The sequence below is a fragment of the Peromyscus leucopus genome, chromosome 17 (assembly GCF_004664715.2).
Source record: "Peromyscus leucopus breed LL Stock chromosome 17, UCI_PerLeu_2.1, whole genome shotgun sequence".
NCBI classification, from domain to species: domain Eukaryota; kingdom Metazoa; phylum Chordata; class Mammalia; order Rodentia; family Cricetidae; genus Peromyscus; species Peromyscus leucopus.
This window is the reverse complement of record NC_051077.1, coordinates 4,685,699-4,709,922: the sequence shown is the minus strand read 5'-3', so window position 1 is coordinate 4,709,922 and position 24,224 is coordinate 4,685,699. Positions and strand designations below refer to the sequence as shown.

The following is a 24,224-nucleotide window of genomic DNA, read 5'->3' as shown; positions in this document are numbered from 1 at the left end:
GGAGGCGGGCTTTGAGGTCTCTTTCTCAAGCTTCTCTCAGTGTGACAGTCAGTCGACTTCCTGTTGCCTGAAGGATGTAGCACTCTCAGCTCCAGCACCACATCTGCCTGCTGGCTGCCATGCTCCCCTTCATGATCATAATGGACTGAAATTGTAAGTGAGCCACCCTCAATTAAATGTTTCCTTTATAAGGGTTGCCATGGTCATGCTGTCTCTTCACAGCAATAAAAACCCAAAGTAAGACAAGCTTTGAACACTCAATATCTTTTCTAGCTTAAAGTACCAAAGTCCATTCACAAAATCCTCTGAAAAACATGGTCAGGTTGGTCACAGCAATATCCCATGCATGTAGGACCAATTTCTGCCATAGTTAGGTTTCTATTATTGTGATAGAGCACCATGACCTAAAGCCACTTGGGAAGAAAAAGTTTTATTTGGCTTAGACTTCCACAACACAGTCTACCATAGAAGCCTATCAGGACAGGAATTGAAGCAGGAACCTGCTGTGGGATGGTCTGTATGTCAAATTACTTTGATTGGTCAATAAATAAAATACTGATTGGCCAGTGGCTAGGCAGGAAGTATAGATGGGACTAACAGAGAGGAGAAAAGAAAGAACAGGAAGGCGGAGGGAGTCACTGCGAGCCGCCATCATGACAAGCAGCATGTGAAGATGCCGGTAAGCCACAAGCTACGTGGCAAGGTATAGATTTATGGAAATGGATTAATTTAAGATATAAGAACAGTTAGCAAGAAGCCTGCCACGGACATACAGTTTCAAGCAATATAAGTCTCTGTGTTTACTTGGTTGGGTCTGAGCGGCTGTGGGACTGGCGGATGACAAAGATTTGTCCTGACTGTGGGCAAGGCAGGAAAACTCTAGCTTCAGGAACCTAGAGGCAAGAACTGAAGAAGCCACAGAGGAATTCTGTTCACCGGCTTGAGGAGAATGACTTGCTCAGACTGCCATCATCTACAACCCAGGACCCCCAGCCTGAGGAGACACTTGCACATCAGTCATTAATGAAGATGCATTAATGAAGATGCCCTACAGACGTGCCCACAGACAATCTGCGGGAGGAATTTCCCCAACTGAGCTTCTTCTTCCCAAATAACTAACTTCTTCTGGCAAGTTGATAAAAACCCTAACCAACACACATGGGACCTGAAGGGGGGGGCTGAGATCTGGGGTTCAGACAGGGCTCCCTGAACATCTGCTTCTCCTCGGGGCCTGTTGCACAGGCACAAGCTTACTCCCCTCCTCCAGACCCCCAGAAAGCCCACTTGTGCTTTTCCTAAATCTGTGACATCCCCCCCACCCGCCCTCTACCCCACTTCAAACAGGAACCCTGGGAGAAGGTGGAAATCAGCAATCGCCACCCCCCACCCCCCACCCCTGCTTCTTTGTTCCTTTTGCTCCTTCGCATCCTCACAATGACCAGTGGCACTCTATCCCTGATCAGAAGGGTGGGGCCTGAGGACATCGAGCTTAGGTTTATCATGTAGATACATGAGATGGGAGCAGAGGAGGAGAGACCCTGGCACACTGTGCTCATGTAGTTCTGTGCACAGCAGCTCAACTATTGAGACAATAAAATGGCTCTTGATGGATGAGCAGAGGAGCACAATGCAGTCCAGACACTGTGGGATGGATATTACTCGGCTCTAAATATGAAATCCTGCCACATGTTACCACAGAATAATCTTGAAGACATTATGCTGAGTGAAACAAGCCAGTCTCTTAAAGACCAACACAGTGTGACCCCACACAGTAAAGTTCTCGAGTGTAGGCACATCCATAGACACAGAAAATAGGGATTGTGGGTCCTGGGGCTGCTGAATGGGGACACAGTTTCAGTTGGGGACAAGTGGTAAGCTCCGTAGACACACAGGGGTGGCAGTTGCATACTGTGAGTGTATCATGCCCAAAACTCTACAACAACAATGGAATTAATGGGCGTGGTCAACCCTGTTCCGCCTCTGGCATCATGAAGTGCTTCATCTCCAGCAGCCAACCTGTGCCACACTCTCCGCACGTGATAACAACCCCAGCTTCAGGCCTCAGCATTTCTCTCTGTGATTCTGGGATAAGCCAATCCTCCTCAGCCTAGGCAAACACTGGCTCCTGGCTTTCCTGAGAGCCACACTCTAGCTAGATTCCTGTACAGAGGCTGGGGATCTTGGTGTTCTTCATCCATACCTGTCCCTGGAGACCAATGCGCCAAACCACAAGCTCCTGCTGCCTGGAAAACTGGCCCTTGGGGGAAAATTCCCACTTGTTTTATCTGTCACAGGGAAAATGGGGAATTGCTGCTGCAATGGCCATTTCCGGTCTCAATGAGAAAAACCGTGTATGTGATGTTCTTCTGGTGGGCTCTAGAGCCCCCTACTACCATGAGTTCCCATTCTGTTGCAGACCTATACATCCACTCTATAAGTTTAAGCTAAAAAGCAAGCTGTTTTGGAATGTGGACGGGGCAAGGCTTTCTTTAAAATACACCTCAGTTCATGCAAAGTGGGTCCCCTGAGTATCCAGTATTCCTTTATGTCAACAGACAAGCCACACAGTCCTCACATGTGGTGGTCCGAAGAAAACTAAGAAAAATCCCTATGGAAAGGTTTGCTGAGATGGGGTGTGATGGCTCAAATCTGTAAACCCCAGCTCTCAGGAGCTTGTGGTAGGAATGTTACACGCCTGGGCTGAAGTATGAAACTCTGTCTCCACAAACAAACAAGTCGGGGCTGACTCCACGACGTACCTGTGTAGTCTAATGGTCTGGAGTCATTCAGGGAGCACCTGGCCCTGCAGGTCAACACACAGAATATGAAGTAGGACAGAGCCCGGAGCCACACAGGGGGTCTCTGACTGATGTTTGATGTTGGAGTTACTCAACTTTCTGCATCTCTGACCGTGGTGGCTGCCCTGATGAGTGGAAGGCGAACTCCCGATCAATTGACAAGCCAACCACCCAAAGTGGCACCAGCCCCTTGTGCCTGGAGTGACATCAAATGGTATTCCCACATGGGGCTGACCTGAGCACTTGGGGAGGAGGGGCCAACAGTCACTCTTGTTCTCCAGGAGAGAAGGGACCCGATGAGCCGGCATCTGCCTCAGCCTGCGTTGTGCTGGCCCAAGGGCATCAACTTCTTCCAGGGAAGAGTGGAAACTGCTCGCTTCCTTAGAGCAAAGGAAGGCAGGTTCCAGCCCAGAGTCAGAGGAGGGTTTTTTCCTCCATGTAGCCTCTGCATTCTTAAGTCTTTAACCTATCAACACGAGGACCCCGGGATCCCCTTTCTCATAAGGGACTCACAAGTTGTTTACTATTGAAACACATCAGCATGGCTTCTTGCTTCCCACTGGTACCATCTCCCAGGCCCAATGTGCTTAACAAGTTTAGCGTGAGTTTCCCAGTGATGGGGTGTGATAGTGAGCAGGATTCTGGGCAGTCATTGCAACCCCCAAACCCCCACCATCCGATTTACTCTACCTATGTCTTCTTCTGCTGGTCCCGGGAAGCTGAGGCCCGGCTGGGCCAAGTCTCCTCCTTCTTCCTCTGCAAGACACAAGCGAAGACATGCTTACTATTGTTCCGCTGAAGTTGCAGCCATTCTCCATGCCTGAGACCCTTGACAGTCACTGTGGTTCACGCACAGAGACACTTTTCTGTTTCTTCTAATATTCGTGCTCAGAGCTCAGTGTTCTGCACTAACAACCTCAGAGCGACTGTCACTTTCTGTAACAGCCCCGAGATCGCACTTGTGCCCCGTTCCTCTTTGAGGTCCCTGCACAGACAGCTTTTGCAAACACACCTCAGCTTCCTCATATAACTTCGGGTGTATCTTGTTAGCACCGGTATAGACTGTTGAGATGTCCTGAGCATTGCTGGTCTGGTTTCCTTGGATTGGTCACATCCTAAGGAGTCTGAGTCATCCCCAAAGAGAACCCCCCACTCTAGTGATTGCAGTTGTATGCATGCCATTCTTCCACGTTCAAAGTCTGCAGTGGCTGCTGCAATGTGTCCTGTAAGTTCATTCTGGGTGGGTTTGGCTAGCAAATCAATATCTCCTTTTGTGAAAGGCTAGCCTGGGCTCCTATGCTCACTCTTAGTGGCTTTCTCTATCTGGTGCAGCAGAGATGCTGCTGCATTAGCATGGGCTACCACATGGTCATGACACCAGGGTCATGTCAGCTCTCTACCCTGCAAATATGGGGATACTGGGCGGGAAGGTGAATGGATGTTTGTTCATATCCAATCTGTCCCCAGGGAGCTGCACTGGGTGTCTGCACCCCACCTCCATCTCTGCACAGGACTCTAGGGTCTGGTTTCAGGAGCTGCCATGCACCCACATGTGCTGAGTTCAGTGTCTGGCTGCCCTGCATTGATATGTGATTGGCAATATGCAGTGCTCATCTGAACATGGAGATGCAGCTCAGACAGAGGATCTCCTGCACCACATTGCACACATATAATTGTTTCTATACCCATGGGTGTGTATCAAAATTATAGCATCGTGTATACACAGATTCTGGCATACATTTAAAAATATAAAATTGCATTTTTAGACTCTAGTATTTGTGCATTCATGGAGGGCTTCCAACATTGGTGGGGAGGCTCTGAATCTGAATATACACCTCTTCTGGCATTGAACACCACCAATCATGTTATAGTGTGAACAGAATCCATATGAGTGTCTCATGATTGGATTTACATACTTCACTATCATTACCCTGAGTCAGCTCATCACCACTTGTTACTTCATAGAAAGAACTAGGAAGAAAGAGGCAGGTTTGTCATGGAAGATGCTAGAGTGTCCTCACATAAAGATGAAGTCAAGTGTCATTTAATGGGTTCTCCTGACACTGAGAAAATAAAGGTATACAGTAACCACCATTGGATTCAGGTTCAGTGTTTCATTAAAACAGTTCATTGCAACTTTGTAGCCATCTATGTAGCCCTTCTGCCTGGCCAACAGTGCTTTCTACATACTTTCCCATGTTTCCCTACTAGCAGGTAGACATGCCTACTAGGGAGACGGTGGGTCCTGAGACCCCACTAAGGACTAGCAACCCAGACCCAGCACCGTAGCCAGTGCTAACCGAGGACAGTCTCCTTGGAGACAACTCCTACAGAGCATTATCTCAAAGCCAGAAGGAACTCTGCGACAGACCCACAGACTCCGATCTCACACATTCCCCCATTTTAAACACACATGCATATGCAAAGTAAGAGTTTTAACAAGGCCGATTTGGATGTGAGCTAACGTTGCATTGTTGAATGCTTAGATAACAACAACGCCAAGAAAACAGACAGAGAGAGCGTATGGAAAGGACAACAGCCTGCACACTGAGCACACCATGGCGCTGGTGTCACAGCTCACAGCCCTCAAGGCGGAAAGCCACTGTTTACTCAGAGAACAATACCCCAAGGAGGGTGGGCAGGTGAGTTTTACCACCAGCTCTGAATTTTTGGCACAGGACTGACTGTATAATTTCCCTTGGCCCTTGTTGTTCAGACTATGATAACAGGAAGTCTTGGTATGTGGTTCATCTAAGGCCACTGGTGGAAGGTGAGCATACAGAAGGTCTTCGTGTCTGGTGTCACCTCATAGCTAACAAAGCTTACCTTGGTGTAGATATGATATATGATGGCCCTTCCATGTCCAACCAGGCATTAGATTTTCAGGCCAGGTTTTATTTCTACCACATTCTTACTCCAAGTCCTGATCTGTGCAGGCAAATGTCCTGCTCTAATGGAAGGCCACAGATAAGACAAAGGTCCTTGTCTTTCCCCTCCCTACAGTTCCACGGTCTGTACAGTGGGTAACAATAGGTGAGGGGTGGGATGGATGACTGAGACAGGAAGGACGCAAAGCATTGCCAAGTCAAATGGCCATTCTAATTATATCAGGGGTCCCATATCTGTCCCTTTACGGGCTAAAAGACTGCAAACACTGACTGATCAGCACCTCTCTCTCTCTGTTTCTCTCTCTCTGTTCTCTGTGTCTCTGTCTCTGTCCCTCTCTCTCTCCTCCCCTCTGTCTTTATACTTATTAAAGGAAACTGCTTCACTCCAACTTTAACACAAAAGGTGAGCCATACAATCTAAGAGACAAGCGGTGGCCAGGCAGGAGAACAATGGTGCCATTAGCCGGGCTCTCACGCATTCCGAATCTGGGTGATTGCAAGCCTCCTTGACCCAGCCTCCTCATCTTCCCATGTTCAAGGCCAATAGATCTTAGACAGGGAGACTGTGTGTGGGATTAATCAGTGCTATTAAAATTAATAGTGCCCATATCTGACACCGTGCTCAATTTTCTACCACATTCTTAACAAAAATAGGAACGTGTTCCCTACTGAAGGTTCCAAAAGCCACTCGCTCATCCATTAGACCGAATCTAATGAGCATCGGTCCACACTGAGGACACGTCACCATCCTGGCTCTTTGAGTTTTCTCTCTTCACATTGCTCCCTTGTAATGTTTTCTGGCGAAGTTTACTTTATAACTTATTTTTCTTTCACACTGGAACTCCATGCTGGCTGTGCTTGGAAGAGTGCAACCCGAGACTGTCTGAGTCCCTTCTGTGTGGGAACAGGCCTTTCTAAAGTTCTGTCACAGTCCCTCTGCCAACGTTCAACCCTCCAACTCCGGGAAAAGTGCTTCTCCCAGATGCTGCAGCAGGAAGGAGCTGTGGACAAGGTGTTTCCAGAGCATCCGTGTGACAACAGACAGGTGATGCCATCCTCCAGACTGGGGGCACAGTTTCAACTTCTTCCCTCTCTGAACATGTCGCACATTTTCTCCTTCCTTTGGATACAAGACACAGGTGTGTTTTCTCAGTTCTCTGAAGCCCATTGGAAGTTACAGGCAAAGGCTCTCCTGCATCACTAAGTTCTCAAGGTTCTCACACAGCTCTGACACGAGTGAAGACCACATCTAACAGGATGCGGCTCCATCTGGCGCTGTAGGAGCACGCCGAGCTTGCTTTCACTTTTCACGGGATGAGGTGTCCAACAAGACTATCCACTCACATGTGGAGGCCACAGGCACCGTATGTGATGCCTATGCATCATGGGACATCTGAGATGTCCGAGTTGTGAGTCACGGTATTCATCTTGGACACTAGCACTGCATATATCAGGATGGCCACTGTACAGGGACCAGCATAGAACCCGTGACCAGAGCTATGGGCTAAGCCTGGGTGACAGAGGCCTGTGCTGCGGTCCCTGTGCCAGCTGTCTCTCAGCCTGGTACAGGCAGCATCTCCTGTACCCAGAGGCTTCCATGGGCACGGAAGCCGCCTAACACAAGCGCCACTGTCTGCTCCTTGGTATGTGGCCTCTGGTGAGGCCTTGCCTTGGAGAGTCGGTAGAGAAGAGTGACCTGAACAGCCACTATTTACAGATGCCCCTGCTGCCTCATTTTACTGTCTGGTCACTCAGTCACACCGGGAGTCATCACCTCTCCTGCAGATGGAGAACAGAGACCTCATGGTTCCCCGCGGCACAGAGCTGACAAGCTACCATGAAGCATGGCCTCTGGGTCCAGATCCAGCCTCCATTACGCTTTCCTGTGGTGTCATCTGTGTGTGGGGTCTGCACTAGTGGTTCTTAACCCGTGAGTCTCAAACCCTTTGGGGGTCAAATGACCCTTTCACAGGGGTCACCAAAGACCATTGGAAAGACCATAGAAAATACAGGTATTTACATTATAAGTCATAACAGTAGCAAAACTACAGTCATGAAGTAGCAACGAAAATAATTTTCTGGTCGGGGGTCACCACAACATGAGGAACTATCTTAAAGGGTCAAAGTCTTATAGACCATCCTATATATACTATATACATTACCGTAGGATCTGTGAAGAGCCAGAAGAAAGAAGAGACATTATTAGCAGTGCTCTTAAAAAACCGAGGTAAGAAACCAAGTGGCTTGGGACATCCATCACTCTTCCTGTCCTCTGGCTCCACCACTTCTCTGCTGACCCCCGGGCTGCATGGCACCAGCCACTGTCAATGATGAGGGTGGGGTCAACCTAGAAACATGATGGAGTCAACCCAGAAAAGGGTGAGATCAATCCAGTGAGAATAGAGCAAATTCAGGGAGAGTGTGGAGTTGACCCGAGCAGAGTCAACTCAAGGGGGAGGAGCTATAACGTCCAGGTGGAGGGCAGAGTCGGCTCAGGTCAAGGTGATAAGCCAACCCAGGTAGAGGGCAGAGAAAGCTATAGGAGAGGGCATGCCAGCCAGGGGACAGGGCAGAGTCACTGAAGGCTCTTGGCTTCTCTTTGTTTCTAGAGGGTAGGCACTTCATTTAATTGCTGCATGATATATTTTTGGTCCAGTGTCCATCTTCGTTCACACTGGTACTAAGATTCAGAACTTCTGCTGCTAAACTGAAGTGTCCAAACCTGACTGGCTGCATCACTCAAGGCTGGGTGGGCCCTGTCCCTGACTCAGTTGTATCGCCCTCCCTTTCCTGGAGGATGGTTCTGTAAACTGCGTACTGCCGGTGTTTGAGCTTCTTCAGGGCTCTAAGGCGGGAGGGAGGAGAGGTGCCTTTGCTGCTGTGGTGAAGCTTCTGAGCCCCAGACCTCTACTGTAGCCTCGGGCCTGCTCGGCACCTTGATGCCTGACTGGCACAGCCTACCACATCCTTCAGTCTGGCACATTCTCTGCCTGCTGAGGACTTTGTTGTGGCTTTTTCTGAGGAATCTCATCTTCTATTTCCTTGTAAGGCAGAGATGGGAGAAGAGGGTCAGGCTGAGGTCAGAATTCTACCCGTGAACCATGCAAACACACATGCGTGACATGGCTCTTTGAGCCGTTCCCATGTCTCCGCCCGTGGTTACCTCACATATCTCTTTTCATTTCAGATCTCTCATGTGCTGTGTAGGGTTCTCTACAAGAGAAGTGACATTACAGGTTGGGGATCTGTAACTACGTATGCCTCCTGGCATATCTGCCTGTATCCTTGCCTATGTTCATGAAACTCTCATCTGGGTGCATTGTATGGTTCTGGGGACGGGGCCGTTAAGCCCCTACCAGCCGGGGCATCCTGCTCTGGGTGAGCCACATGGGCCATGGCCATTACCAAGCTTGCAGGGAGCTGTTCACACTCAGTTTGCTGACTCTTTCACCTTGTTCCACAGACTAGTTTCTCTGTGTTCTCTGAAAAGTTTCCTCTGAAGACAGCACACTCAAGTCTACATTTTGGCCAATTTGCTAATGATAGCATTTGGAGGTTGCTTAAATGAAGGCTTCATCTCGGCTCAGCTAGTACAATGACGCTGATGAGTCTTAATGCTGGTTTCCTCTCGCATTCCAGCCACAGCTGCACCGCCAGGCTGCAGCCGGCCTCTGCCTCCATGAGAAGAACCAGGGCCTTTTATTTTCTTTTAATTTTTTTTTGACAACACAGAGGGCTCATCATTCTATTTTGGACTGAAGATTGAGTCTCAGCTGAAGCTGCCCTGAAGTCTGCAGAATCTTTACCAGGAGTTCAATGTCACTTGAATCAGGCTAAGAGGAAAACTCAAAGGCCCTGATGAGGCCACTCCACTTGGCTGAAGATGACAAGGAGAGGCTCTCTCGCACGGCAGGTGGCATTCAGCACTGACAGCTGAATGCCAGCATTCCAACCCACACATGGGAGGGTTGCCTCTGGTCTGGTTTCCCAGCTTTGAGGGTGGGTGGGTCTAGTTCGGGTAGCCTGACCTGACTGTGCCTTCAAACAGGCTTATAAAAAAGCTCCAACTAAAAGCAACACACACTTAATTTTGAATTTCTCTGGGCAGGAGAGAGAGAGAGAGAGAGAGAGAGAGAGAGAGAGAGAGAGAGAGAGAGAGAGAGAGAGAGAGAGAGGGAGAGGGAGAGGGAGAGGGAGAGAGAGAGAGAGAGAGAGAGAGAGAGAGAGAGAGAGAGAGAGAGAGAGAAGCTGATGTTAAAAAGGCAGACTTTGTTATTTAAATGTCTGAAGGCTTCAAGAAGAGATTATGTGTCTTCAGTTAAACTTGAACACTATTCACTTGAAAAGTGACATTAATTATATTTTATATAACATGTTTTACATCCAAGTTCCAAATACATGAAGTGTTAAGTTCTTTGCACTACCTCAGTATTTAATAGGGTTTTACATCAAAGATGCTTTGAAGACATGCCTATCATGTTTGGGTATAAAACACAGGTTCACAGCCAGAGCAAAGGTCATTTCACAAATTTGGGAAGCACGGCTGTTTAAATGGAGTCACTGCTGTTCCGGATGATGCCATGTGACAATCTCAGGGACCAGAGTGAGGGGTACTGAAACTGAACATGGTCCTTGTCTGAGTCAGGAGTGGGCCTAACATCATTCACATTAGCAGGTCTGCCTTAGCCAGGATTTCTATTTCTGTGATAAAAAACACCACGACCAAATGCACCTTGAGGGGGACAGAAATTATTTTAGCTTACAGGTCTTGATCACAGTCCATCACTGAAGGAAGTCAGGGCAAGAACTCAAGCAGAGCAGGAACCTGGTGGCAGGATCTGAAGCAGAGGTCACATTACTTACTGGCTTGCTCCTCATGACTTGCTCAGCCTGCTTTCTTAGAGAACCCAGGATGATTAGCCCAAGGGTGGCACCACCCAAAGTGACCTAGGCCCTCCCATATCAATCATTCATCAAGAAAATGTGCCATAGGTCTGCCCTCAGGCCAATCTGGTGGGAACATTTTCTCAATTGAGGTTCCCTCTTCCAAAATAATTCAACTTGTGTCAAGGGGGACATAAATCTAGCTAGAATAAGGTCCTAGGAAGGCTACTGGACAATGTACAAGACCTCAGATATATCACATTTCAGGGGACCAGGATGAGTTTCGGAATAAGTATGAATACCCCATATAGTATGAGATGAATGTAACTGGGAGTCCATCACCATCAGTGGCTGAATGTTGTCTGGCTCTTCCTGCTTGCATGGAGGAGGGCCTGGGAAATTCCTTTAATGGCCACAGAGAAGAAGCTGAGTGTTCAGGGCTGAGAGTCACTAGCCATCCACATAGGCTTCACTTTCTCTAGAGCACCCCTTCCCTGAGCATGTTGTAGCAGTAACCTGAAGCTGGATGGAAGTCTGAGCTCTCTAATTCAGTCCAGACCCTCTCTGCAACACTTTGCAGAAAAGCTACCACACGCTCATTTTCTTTATTACTATGGTGGTTTGAAAGAAAATGACCCCCACAGGGAGTGGCACTATTAAGAGGGTGTGGCTTTGTTGGAGTAGGTGTGGCCTTGTTGGAGGAAGTGTGTCATTGTGGGGGTGGGCTTTGAGGTCTCATATGCTCAAGCTACCCATAGTGTGGAACACAGATTTCTGCTGCCTGCAGATCAAGATGTAGAACTCTCAGCTCCTTCTCCAGCACCGTGTCTGCCTGCATACCACCATGTTCTACCATGATGGTCATGAAATAAACCTCTGAAACTGTATGCCAGCCCCAATTAAATGTTTTCCTTTTTAAGTGTTGTTATGGTCATGGTGTCTCTTCATAGCAATAGGACAGTGTCTAGGACAGAAGTTGGTACCAGGGACTGAGATATTGCTGTGATAGGCCTGACCATGCTTTTATTTGGAGGAATTTGGACTTTGGGAGTTTGAATTAGAAAAGCAGTTGAATGCTTTAAGTGGGACTTAATGGGCCATACTCATAGGGGCATGGCAGACATTGGTGCTGAGTGGGATTTGAACTGTGGCAGGGGTGGGGAGCTGGCTCAAGAGGTTTCAGAGGTTTAGAGAATTTTAGTATGTTGCCTAGAGATTGCTCTTGTGATATTTTGGTCAAGAATGTCTTTTACCCTTGTCAGAAGAGTCTTCCTGAGGCTAAAGTGAAGAAATTTGGATTAATTCCATTGGCAGTGTATAAAACAGCCTAGTATAGACTCTGTGGTATGGTTACTAATGTTCATACTTATAAAGATCTGTAAAGAAAAGGAGCAAGCTGAGCATGGGAAGTTACAAAATGTAGAGATTGAGGACAAGAAGGGTACCAGGAAGTGGAACAGAACTAAGTCCTGTGTTCAAGGAGAAAAACAGATTAAAAGTGGAATAAAGGAAGTGGTGATCTCAGGGCAAGACCCCACCCAGCCAAGCTTCCAACTCGTGAAAATGAATTAAAGAAAAGCTCAGAGCCAGGTACGGTGGCATACATCTTTAATCTAAGCACTGGAAGGTAGAGGCTGGCAGATCTATGAGTTTGAGGCCAGCCTGGTCTACAGAACGCGTTTCAGGACAGCCAAGCTTAGACAGTGAAGGAAACCACTGGAAACAGAAAGCTGGTGAAGATGTAATTGAATGAGGGGGCATGTTCCAGCCCCAGAAAGCAGCAGAACTTGGCAGCTTCAGCCATGTGGTTCTGGCTTTAGAGTCAAGGATAGAAGAAAGGGGTTATGGAACCTTCCTCCATGACTAAGAAAAACCAATGAGGCCAGGCATGTGTCAGGGGTGTCCCTGCATGGATGCTCAGACAGCCCATTGCATGAAGCTGTGAACTTGAAGCCTTGGTTGCCTTAGAGATCCCAAGATGTTGGAGATGCCAGAGCCATGGGACACTTGCTGAGGGGAGCTGCTAACAGGGAGTGGAAGAGAGAAGGAAGTGTATTGCAGTCAACAAAGCTGAAAGAAGTTGAAGATCTGAAGAGCATTTTGACATCAGACATGGAGATGCAGAGTTTGGAGTTTGCCTGTCTGGTTTTTGGTCTTACTTAGGTCCATATTTCCTCACTATCCTCATTTCCCTATGTTTTGAAATGGTAATGTATATCCTGTGCCATATATGTTGGAAGCATATGATCTTCTTTTTGATTTTGATTTTTATAGGGGATTACAGTTAGCAGATTTCACGAATCTCAGAAGAGACTTTGGACTTTAGACTTTTAAATAAGTTTGAGACTGTTTTAGACTATTGGGACTTCTGAAGTTAGATTGAATGCATTTTTGCATTATGCTATGGCTACAAGCCTTTGGGGGCCAGGGAGTGGAATGTGGTGGTTTGAAAGAAAATGGACCCCATAGAGAGTGGCACTATTAGGAGGTGTGGCCTTTTTGGAGTAGGCATTGACTTTGTTGGAGGAAGTGTGTCATTGTGGGGATTTTGAGGTCTCCTATGCTCAAGCTACACCCAGTGTGGAACACAGACTCCTACTATCTGCAGATCAAGATGTAGAACACTCAGCTCCTTCTCCAGAATCATGTCTGCCTGCATGCCACCATGCCCTGCCATGATGATAATGGACTGAACCTCTGAACCTGTAAGCCACCCCAATTAAATGTTTTCCTTTATATGAGTCATGGGCATGGTGTCTCTTCACAGAAACCCCACTAAGACAATTACATAACATGATTTCTTGAAGTTTTGATTGTGAGCCATGCCATAACCTTTAACAGCCAAACTATCTCTCCCTCCCATGACATGCTTTCTGAAAAGAAAATTTCAAGCTTTTGACAGGAAAACCAGCAACATTAACATTTGAACACACTTGAACCCTTAATTTGAAATACTATACATATGCTCTTTCTTTCTTTCTTTCTTTCTTTCTTTCTTTCTTTCTTTCTTTCTTTCTTTCTTTCTTTCTTTCTTCCTTCCTTCCTTCCTTCCTTCCTTCCTTCCTTCTTTCTTTCTTTCTTTTTCTTTCTTCCTTTCTTTCTTTTATAAAAAGATCTCATGTAGTCCAGGCACACTCCAAACCCACTATGTAGCTGAGCATAACTTTGAAATTCTGATGATCATCATGGCTCACCATGCCTGGTTAATATGGTGCTGGGAATTGAACCCAGGGACTCATGTATGCTATGCAGGGAGTTACTAGCTGAGCTGTAGCATGAATCTTAAAAGTTCTTATTAATAAAATCAAACCCGAGGCAAGTTATCGGGGTCCATGCTGGTAGATCAGAGAGACAGGACAAGCCACAGCTATCTCACCTCACCGGATCCTCACCTGGTCTTGTCTCCTCAGACTGGAGGCCTCTGAGTCCTCATCCGGAATGGGTCTCAGCTGAATTGCTGCTGGAAAGCCTGAAGCTTAACCAGCTACATGCTTAACCAGCCAAAAGCTGAACCAGCCAAAATCTTCTAGTTTCTCGTCCTCACGCCTTATATATCTTTCTGTTTTCTACCACCACTCCTTGGGATTAAAGGCTGGCTTTCTGGGATTAAAGGCGTGTGTCACCATGCTTGGCTATTTCCAGTGTGGCCTTGAACTCACAGAGATCCAGAGGGATTTCTATCTCTGGAATGCTAGGATTAAAGGTGTGAGTACCACCATTTTCTAGCCTTTGTATCTAGTGGCTCTCTGTTCTCTGACCCCAGATAAGTTTATTAGAATACACAATACCACCACATTTCCTCTCTTTTTGTCTAAAATTAAAGAAAGCTTATAACTAATACAAGAAAAACTATCCAATAAGTATATACAATATATACAGCCAAAAATTACATTAATGATGTCTAGTCCATTTACATTTGACAGATTCAGATAAAAAACTCCATTATATATATTAACAATGTCCAGTCAAGTAACATCTGATAAACTCAGACCAAAAATTTTCATTACTTATCTTATTTAAAACAAGTAGTTCCTTTTTAAAAGTAGATTCCATAATCTCCCTTTTTATCTTATCATATCCATATTCTCTCTTTTTTCTTTTCATAATAGATTCAGTAGTCTACCTTTTGTTATTTTTATATCTTCCCCTTTTTCTTCAGTGTAGATTCAATGATCTACCTATTTATCTTATTATTTCTTTATCTTTTTTCTCAGAGTAGATTCGATGATCTATCTCATATCTATATTCTCTTTTTCTTTTTGCTTTCTAGGGGTGAAGATATCTTTAGGGAATCTTGAAAAGAAAATTTTGGGGTTAATCATCAAGTCCTGTATCGTTTGTCCAGTCTCTGCATAGTAGGAAAGTTCAGGGCTTGTTTCAAGTCCTTGTTTGAGTAGTCTGTCAGGCTGTATCATCTCAGCTAGTCCTCTCGAAATTGTCCTGACCAGTTTGTAGTCCAAAGTCGATTTTTCCATGGTGTTAATCGGCTTAATGGCTTTATCATAGTCCTTGTGGAATCATCATTGTAGGATCCTGTCATCTTTTTGAAGATTTCAAAGTTGCTGTTAGGTGTGGTCATGGTTCCATGCAGATTTTTTTTTTTTTTTTTTTTTTTTTTTGTGCCTCCTCTGTGGTTTGGAGCAATCACAGTCTGATAAATGTCTGTCTCTCGGAACCATGAACATTCTTCCCTAGAACAGAAAATCTTCACAACAATTTCTCCCCACCATTTGTCTTGCCAAACTTTTCCAAACTGACCTTTGCCGATGCCTTCTTGTAACACAATGGTCCTGGCAATTCTTCTCTGAACCAGCAGCAGTAAACCCTTCGTCCCAGGTAGCAGCATCACCGCAGTCACCAACATGATGAGAAGGAGCTGGCAACGTGGAGCAGTAGCCACTGCTTCCATGGTTCCACCACTGTTTGTGGTTCAGTCCGGGCCAAAGCTTCTCCCAAGCCTCCTAGGCTGGCTCAAACTCGGGATCCTCCTGCCTCTGTCTCCTTCAGCAAACCTACTGGCGTGTGCCACCACAACCGGCTGAGTGTAGCTTGGGCCTGAGCTGGGGCTCACAAGGCCACAGTCAAACAGCACAATAGCATGCACATAGGTGATTCTGCCCCAAGCAGACCTTCATGCCACCTGGCAGAGGGGATGACCTCACGTGGTGATTGCAGTTTTAAATATAAGCTCTCATCTTTAGTAACACTAGTTAAAATACATTCAGTCATTACATAGACTTGAAGAAACTCAGGCAATGACATACAGGATTCATTATATTAAATCTCTAGATTAAAATATCTCCTAGCTAAAATACTGTTGGTTCACTCTCATTTTCTAAAAGAAAGCAACTTCAGAAATAATGATTTGTGGCTGTTTCATGCCCTGAATCTTTGCAAATGGCCACTTTCAGTACTACTGAGCTGAAACCCTGAATTTTGATCTATATCCCCGGGCCTCTCCGTTATTCACCTATTTCACTTTGGATATTAATAAAACGAATAACATTTGTTAAAAAGTGACAGACGAAACTGGTTACCTATTACTCATTGACAAATCATGCCCGGGCCATCATTCTTCTTTTTCTAAATACATCACACACTGGGTTTAGTGCAGGAAACCAAATAAATACGAGCCGCAGCAGGAGCAACAAGATGGCAATTCATTTTTTAAAGTCCTTGGTTTCTGGATCGATTCGGTTTAACAAATTTTATAGTTCTTGACATAAATGCAACCTCCCTCCCCCACAAAAAAAAATAACTGCTCCATGCTGGGGTGGTTTGCTGGTCCTGGTGTGTTTCTGCCTCCTCCTTGTTGGCGATGCTTGAAGGCCACATCAAGGCAAAGGACAATAGAGACCACTTAAGAGGCAGAACCCAGCAGCACAGCAGGCGCCTGGGAGCTTGGCAGCCACAGACATGCACATATTTTAATGTCACCTTGTGACTCTCACAGCGGAGTCCACATGGTCAGCTTCCCTGGCAATCTCGGCTCTTTCAGCATCTTAGGATTTTGCCAGTGCAAAGCCCTGGCAGTTTCGGTCCACTTGGCACGAGCCTCTCAGATGTTACTCAGAGCCCCGAGAGAGAAGCACAGCTCTGTTTCCATCTCTGGTCCCCTCTGACTCAGGGGTCACAGAGCACCCCAGATGACCCTGAGTTGCTCTCGAGGAAATCAGGTGCCCAGAACCACTGTCTTGAATGTGCAGAGTGGGCAGCAACGCTCTCCTCTTTAATGTAGCTGCCTTCTGGAATTATCTGAAAGCAACACACTTTATAAGCAGCCTGGGCAACAGTGCTGAGTCACAGAGACCCCGTCCCTTCAGGAGCTGTGGCTCTGCACCTTCCCCAGAGACTTCTTGGCCCCACTACTGCTGTGTCTTAACTGCATGTTCCCGTGACTGGCACAGCTCCCATCTGCCGCACTGGCCAGCTTGGCTTGCTCACATCCGGGCTGAAGCAGTTTCCAAGCCTCTTCCACTTCAGTTGGCCCTTATCTGTAAAGCCCAACAATATCACTCCTGTCAGAGGTTTCGGACTGAGGGAAAAAACACACGAGGGACCTTGGCAGAGCAGCGGGCATTTAGCAGACATGTCTCCAAACAATGTCCGCAAGGGGCCGATCACTTCTGAAGTCCCTGCCAGGGTGAAAGCTCAAAAAGACAGGATGTCCTTGGCTTTGGGAAACCTGGAAGATGGGCATGTATGTGGCCTGCAGATGAGGAAGACACTCACTGTGCCTTGATTGGCTTCGTGGGGATGCCTGTGCCCTCCGAGGGCTTCCCCCAGCCCTCCATCTATGAAGCAACTCCGTGTTCCAGACCCCTGCCCTCTGTCAGATACCTGCATTGGAGCTCAAGAGTTCGGAGGAAGGAGCATGTGTGGTTGCCACACTGCCATCTTAGCATGCAGATGTGAGGTTACAGGCGCCTCCATATTTTACTGTCCCCAGCGTGAGAGTATATGTTGTTAAATAAATTGCATAACCGCGTGCTAGTTGTCTTTGCTTCTTGTTCATACATGGCGGTCACAGCTACATCTCTCAAGTGGTTCTCCATGAATGCTGAATATGCATGACCGTTCTTCAAAACATTTTCTGCATTTCAGTAATGATAAGTCCTGCCCTGCCTCTAAGGTGGAAAAACTATATAAAAAATCTGCAATTCATTAACTTCGTTTATAGCAAGAGCAGGCCTGGCTAATCAACCTCATCTAAATTATACTAAAAGCTTATAATTATCCGGCAAGATGAGAAGAAAGAATGCAGAAATAATTTCACAGCAAAATGGCAGGGCAGCACATTAAGGCATCTCAAAATCCAAGCTCGTTTCTGAGCCTTCTTGTCAAGGCAAGGTTCTAAACGTCCACATGATTCTCTCCAGCTCTGTGAAACAGGCCATGCAGATGCCTGGCGTTAATGCCCGATTTTTCACCCTCAGTGTGTCCATTCTCATGAAAATGTCAGATTACATCTGATGCGACTGCCACAGCAGCCAATGTTGTTCCAGGGCGGCGGCAGAAAAGGCAACAATGAAGTTGAGAGCGACGTACAGAGAGCTGGCAGGAGAACTAATCTGATTCCCTCAGGAGAGGTGTGGACACAGCCAGGGACTCAAGGAGATGGGCATGCAGAAGCCACGAGAAGACCTGCTACCATCTCCATGAATGTTACGGGAGATTCAGGTTGGCTGAATTGTTCATAGATCTTCCACAACAGTTTATGAGCACGGGTGTTTCCTACCGGGTAATGTGGCCATTTTGGCCTGAAGTTCTGGTCCAGCCCATGGCTCCCATCTCAACCAGTTTCACCCTGGTGGTTCCAGACCGTAGGGCATCCCTTCTGAGTTCTATATTGCTGTTCTGAAGCCCTATCAATCGATGCTTCCATCATGACCCCTGGAATATGGCTCCACAGAGGAACCTCGTGACTACCTGGCAGCGCCATCCCCTAGGTTTCCAAGGTTCCTTTTCCTTACAGACTGTCTTCCACAAGGAGGATCCATAGACCCCACTCTTAATATTTGTATTGGAATAAGCTTTGGCTAAGTTTCTTTTTAGAGCTGTAACTGCTGAGTTCTGGAATCACGAGAGCTATTCCGTGAGGCTCAGGCATTCACACAGGGGTAATACTACAAAGAGCCACTGGCAGGTCATCCTTGTGGCTGAGCTAGCTCACTGTTGTCCACATGTTCCTGGTCTCCCAGATGCATAGCACAGCGCCCTCCTCCCTTCTTTCCTTCTTTGCCAGCTCCAGTTACTGTCACAGTTCATTTGGGGACCACTGCTTTGGTCTTCCTTGTATATCTGCATATCTTGCATATCTAGAGAAACATTTCTTAAAGCTCTGGTCTGATGACCCCCTTGCAAAGTCCTGGATGTCCATATAGCTCAGACTCCTTTAGCTGCTCAGGGGGCTTTAGACTAACAGAAAACACTTCCTTCAGAGTCTCATAAAGCAGCTGTGCTTGTTGAAGACCTTGCTGATCTCTTGGCAGGTCACAGAGTGTGACAAGCCACACTGGAGAGGTAGTGTGTATTTCCCTGTAATTGAAACATTACTTCCTAGAGGAAGGGAGAGGGATGCTCATAAGAAGATGAAAGGCCCATGGAGTAAACAAAACTTACAAGGCACAGGAATATCCTGAAAGTTACAGGATTCACTAGGTCCCTTCCCAGAGTTATATAAATAGTAACAGTTGATGAGAAGAGGGTACTCTGATTGTCTGATCTGAGGGCAGCTTGTGTAGGGAACTCCAGACACGCAGCACTTGTGAGTCAGAGCCCTTGCTACTGTGGGATTTGGGGTGATACAGATCACGTTTGAGAAAGGAACCCCAGTGAACTCAGTAATACACTAAGCTAGAGGGGTGGAGTCATTTCCTTGGTCTGTCATTGGTACTCTGTCTGGAGCCAAATAAGCCACAGTGGTGAGGGGTATTCAGTGAAAGACTGCCCTGGTGGGGTATGAGGACAAGGACACACTCCTAAGTGCATGAGTTGGGAGACACTGGTGACGAAAGTGATCCTGGGGACACAGGGGAACCCCCCCAGCCCCCGGTATCTGTGCCCTGAGAAGTCATGATCTGCATGAGTCACAGACGAGGCCAGCCCGGTGGGCCCAGGAAGCAGTGTTGTTTCCAGGGCACCCAGTGAGTCAGACGTGGCTTCATGCATCGTCTGAAAATTAAGTATCTTCGAAAATAACATCTAACAGAAGAACATCCTCCATTGCTCACTTTTCCCCCTGACATTTGTTCAGAAAAGCCCTATTTACTGGGTCAGATCAGAAGTATCTTTCCCATTTCGGCTCAAGGCCGCAGCATTGGTCAGTGGCCAGACTCATTTGTTCAATGTCACTGCACATCAGCGTGCAAGGAGATCGTAAACCTTACTCTGGCGACTTTGAAATGCACCTTTCCCTTACGCTTTATTTCTGTCGTCTTGCTGTCTCGTTAATGTGAACTCTGCTTGACAAATTATTTATAAATGATTTAATGGATCAGTAAATGAACTGTTTTCTTTTTGCATATTTGCTTGAAAACTATTTTCTTTCTTGGTGTGAACTGTTGTTTTAATGCAAAATGTGTGTATACATTCTTTGCACAGTGGCTGCTATGTAAAAAACATGATCTTGTGCAACGAAGATGAGTCATGTCAGTCCCCAGATGTCCCCATCATCCATTCTCTCCAACTTTCAAGGAAACACAGGCAAATTCATTTTTGAAGAGATGGGGGGAAAAAAGCTACAGACAGCCTCTGTGTCATCAAAGGTGACACCATGGTTAGGGGTACAGTCCCTGCCGTCATCTGCTGAGATCAGCCCTCCACGCTCTTCTCATATCCTGGTGGGATCACTGTACCTATCGTATAGACTGCTTGTGAACATTAATATATGTAAAACAGTCAGAGCAGGAACAAAGCTCTTAAGGAAATTAAAGTCACGCTAGCATAACTCAATTTAGATTAGCAACTGAGATATTTTACAATAAATCTTACTGGGACAAATAATTATAGCGTTCAAAACTTCTATCCGAAGAAAGGTTTCCACGCTAAAATTCTGCTTGCTATTCATATTACTTTATTGCAAAGTGCAGACACCAAAAAATTAAGAGCCAGCATGGACCACAGGAAGCCACTGATGAGATCCAGGGAGAAGGCTGGCTGCCTTGAAATCAAATGTTTTCTTTGCCACTCAGCTAACCGAGGTTTGACAACAGGGATATTATGGGAGACAGAATCTAGCGATGAATCAGAAGGAAACAGAGAATTCCACTGCCAACTGTTTCAAATATCAAAAGAAAAGGCAGCACATACTTTTCTGCTCTTGGTGAGTTTCTTCCTGTATCAAGCAGGCACTATCTATCCATCTGCCTTGAGGGATGGGCCCAACTTTCATATCTCCATTTCCAGCTCATTAGCAAACACTGTATTTTAGCACCTTGTAAGTCAACCCTGCCGGCTCTTCAGGAAAAACTTCCTCAGGTATAAACACACAAAAGCCATTTTCACACTAAGAAGTCAGTCCCCAGCAGAAGCCATCCACATTCTGCTGTTTCTGACGCTACCTGTCTTTCTCTGTGTGACCTGATGCTGACATTGGTTTAGGAAGCCCCTTTGGTTTTGCAATGGATTTCATCTTGAATTTGATTGGCTCTGAGACCTGTGGTCTCTTTCCTTCAAAGGTCACTGAGAAAATCCTCCTGGATCCTTTGGGCTCTGTGGTCTGAACAGTGCTCATCTTCTTCAGTTCAGTCCCTTTGTGCTACTACAGAGCCTGTCTGCTCTAGATCCTCTGGTTCTATTTAGACAGTCTAATGCAATAATGTTTTCCCAGAGATTATTTTCTATGGCTTGCATGGGACTAAACATGCACATGCCATGCTGGGACCTGCTCATTCCTGGTGCATACACACCCTCTTCTCCTGAACTCTACCCTGTCCCTATTATACCTGCCCCATGTCTTGCACCCTCCTTCCATTCACCATGTACTGAACAAATGTCACTAGAGATTAAGCAGAGACATCAGCCCCGCCTTGATGAAGTCCTCCTGAATTTCCAGGCAAAAGGACATAGGCTTTGTCCACGAAGGCTACCTCAGCCACGATATCATCATGGAGAGAGAGACACAGTAACAGTGGCCCCGAGGAAGGAGAGTGGTGAGCAGTGGGGCCTAGTGAAGAGAGCAATCACTGTAATGAGCCGGGGAAGCCGGCAGGAATCTTCCAGACTGCCAGGCAAATATGCCATTCCTCCACACCACGCTGCATGTGCATTTGGCAGGCCCTTGCCCTCCCAGAGGCACAAATGTCCCCCGGGATAGCAGTCCTCAGGGAGGAAGGACAGGAATGTGCAGACAGCACCTAGAGCCCTGGCCTGAAACTGATACTCACTGGGAAGAGCGGACAGAATGGCTCTTACCACACAAATGTAAAACTAGAGTGTTGGGGTTCAGAGCAGAGGATGGATCAAGGGAACAGCCTTTCGGGCCCAAGGAGCCAAACTTCTAACCCCAAATGCCTAGGCCACAGCTTGCAAATTTGTACCATTCTGCAGAACAACACGTGAGGGTTTCACTTAGAGCTGGGCCGGAGACACTGTCAGCCTGAAAGAGTCTCCTTCCCAAATACCATAACCATCCCCATGTGAGTTACCATCCACTCAGAACACATCCAAATGGACTCTGCGATTTCAACTGACGGGTTCAATCAGGTTGATTACAGTAAATCTGAGCTTCAGAGAAACAACATGGTTGGAGCCTAAAGTTTACCTGAAAGATTAGAAAGAGCACAGTGGGTAAACGCCCAGGGGAACCCCCAGAACCAACGGCAGAGATGTCTCCTGGAACCCTGATCCACGTGCTTGTCTGACCAGCCTGCCCTGCTAGTGAGGACTGAGGACTCCAGCAAGCTTGACACAACCCAGGTTTATTCCACAGGCGCGGGTGAGCATTTTGTTTGGCAGTATTTACTCTTTCCCATCTTTAAAATCACTGCGGCCATATCATCTAATTTCATATGGGCTCTGAACCTGTGAACCCACATTGGTCCTTACGCTTAACCACAAGGAACTAGATGTCAGTTAGCTGCTTCCGATCTGAAGCCCCTTGAGTGGATGGAAGAAGACTGCTGCTTGTCACTGCCACAGACAGGTGACTCGGGAGAACTCAGATGCCACTCTGGACAGATGCTCTAAAAGCCATAGTGTCGCCAATGGCAGGTACATATTGAAGAAGTGTTTTTGGGACAGAATGTCCACCAAAGAGTAAGCTTCCTCAGAGATAGGAATTGCTAGAGGAAGTTCTCTTGAGCAGAGCCACAAGGTGGGGGCAGAGGGGTATGGGACAGAGGCTTATGAGATGGAAGGAAATCTTGGTTTAAAAGGCAGAAGCATGGGATATAGAGACAGCCAGATCTCTATAGGCTCAAGGCTAGCCTAATCTACAAAGTGAGTTCTAGACCAGCAAAGGCTATATAGCCGGACCTTGTCTCAAAAGAACAAAAGAAAAGAAAAAGGCAAACCAGAGTGCTGGAGAGACAGGTCAGTAAAGTGCTTGCCTTTGTGAATGAGGATTCCAGTTCAATCCCAAGAATCCACGTAAAAGTGCCAGTTATGCTGGTCCCTGGCTTGTAATCCCAGCACTGGGGAGAGAGAGTCTCTAGGGCTCTCAGACTGGCATATATGGTAAATTTCAAGACAGCGAGGAACCCCGTCTCCAAACAAGGTGTAGAGTACCTGAGAAGTGATGCTGAGGTTGTCTCCTGCCCTCTATATACACAAACATACATATGTATGTACACACACACATACCTGCACACACAGGAACATGTGTGAGTGTATGTGCAAACACACACAACACAGAGAGAACACATGTGCACACACACAACTCACAAACACAGAGTGCATGTGCACACATACACACAACACAGAGAGTGCATGTGCACACACAGAGAGCATGTGCATACATACACACCACACATGCACACACGCGTACACACACACACACACACACACACACACACACACACACACACACAGAGAGAGAGAGAGAGAGAGAGAGAGAGAGAGAGAGAGAGAGAGAGAGAGAAGGAGAAACAGACTCACTCAGGCACTCATACCAGGCATAAAAGCTCCACGTGTCTAGACTAGATCTAGCACATCTGTCTTGACATTCAAGTGATAGTCTGCCCCTTCTATTCCTTAACCAAAGACTATGGCCTCATCCAGAGGCTTGAACTTGGAAATGAGCATGGGGCTCAGAGCTTGGCTACATGTGGCCAAGTACTTACCTTGCTCTGGGAAGTCCACCTCACTGCACCCCACCCCCAACCTACCACGCTTCCAGTGGGATGAACCAAACCTTCCTAAGCAAAAAAGGCTCTGTCTAGAGAGAACGGAGCAATTCTGGGCACAGCAGATGTTCTATTCTGCACGAGTTATCTAAAAATCAACCTTTCTTTACAGATATTTGGATCCCTGGAGTCCAGCAGGAAGCAAGAAGATTTCTGAGCAGAGTTTGACTCAGCAACACAGCTAGGGAGTTAGATGAGAACTCTCAGCCATCACGCTGGCCCTTCCGCAGGGAAGTCACTGAGGGGTGACACGGACTCCTCAGGAGCATCACGCTGTGAGGACAATACTAAAGTTACTAAATTTTGCA

The 24,224-nt window shown here is 46.7% G+C and overlaps 1 protein-coding gene across 5 annotated transcripts in view; it reads right to left on the bottom strand.

The window, feature by feature from the left end:
• Dlgap2 (DLG associated protein 2) overlaps positions 1 to 24,224 on the bottom strand; it is a 742,630-nt gene that overhangs the window by 138,330 nt on the left and 580,076 nt on the right. For all 5 annotated transcript variants that reach the window (XM_028881224.2, XM_028881221.2, XM_028881222.2 and 2 more), the window contains one exon: positions 3,489 to 3,554. In XM_028881224.2, the coding sequence (XP_028737057.1) occupies positions 3,489 to 3,554 (66 nt within the window). The remainder of the gene's footprint in view (positions 1 to 3,488; positions 3,555 to 24,224) is intronic.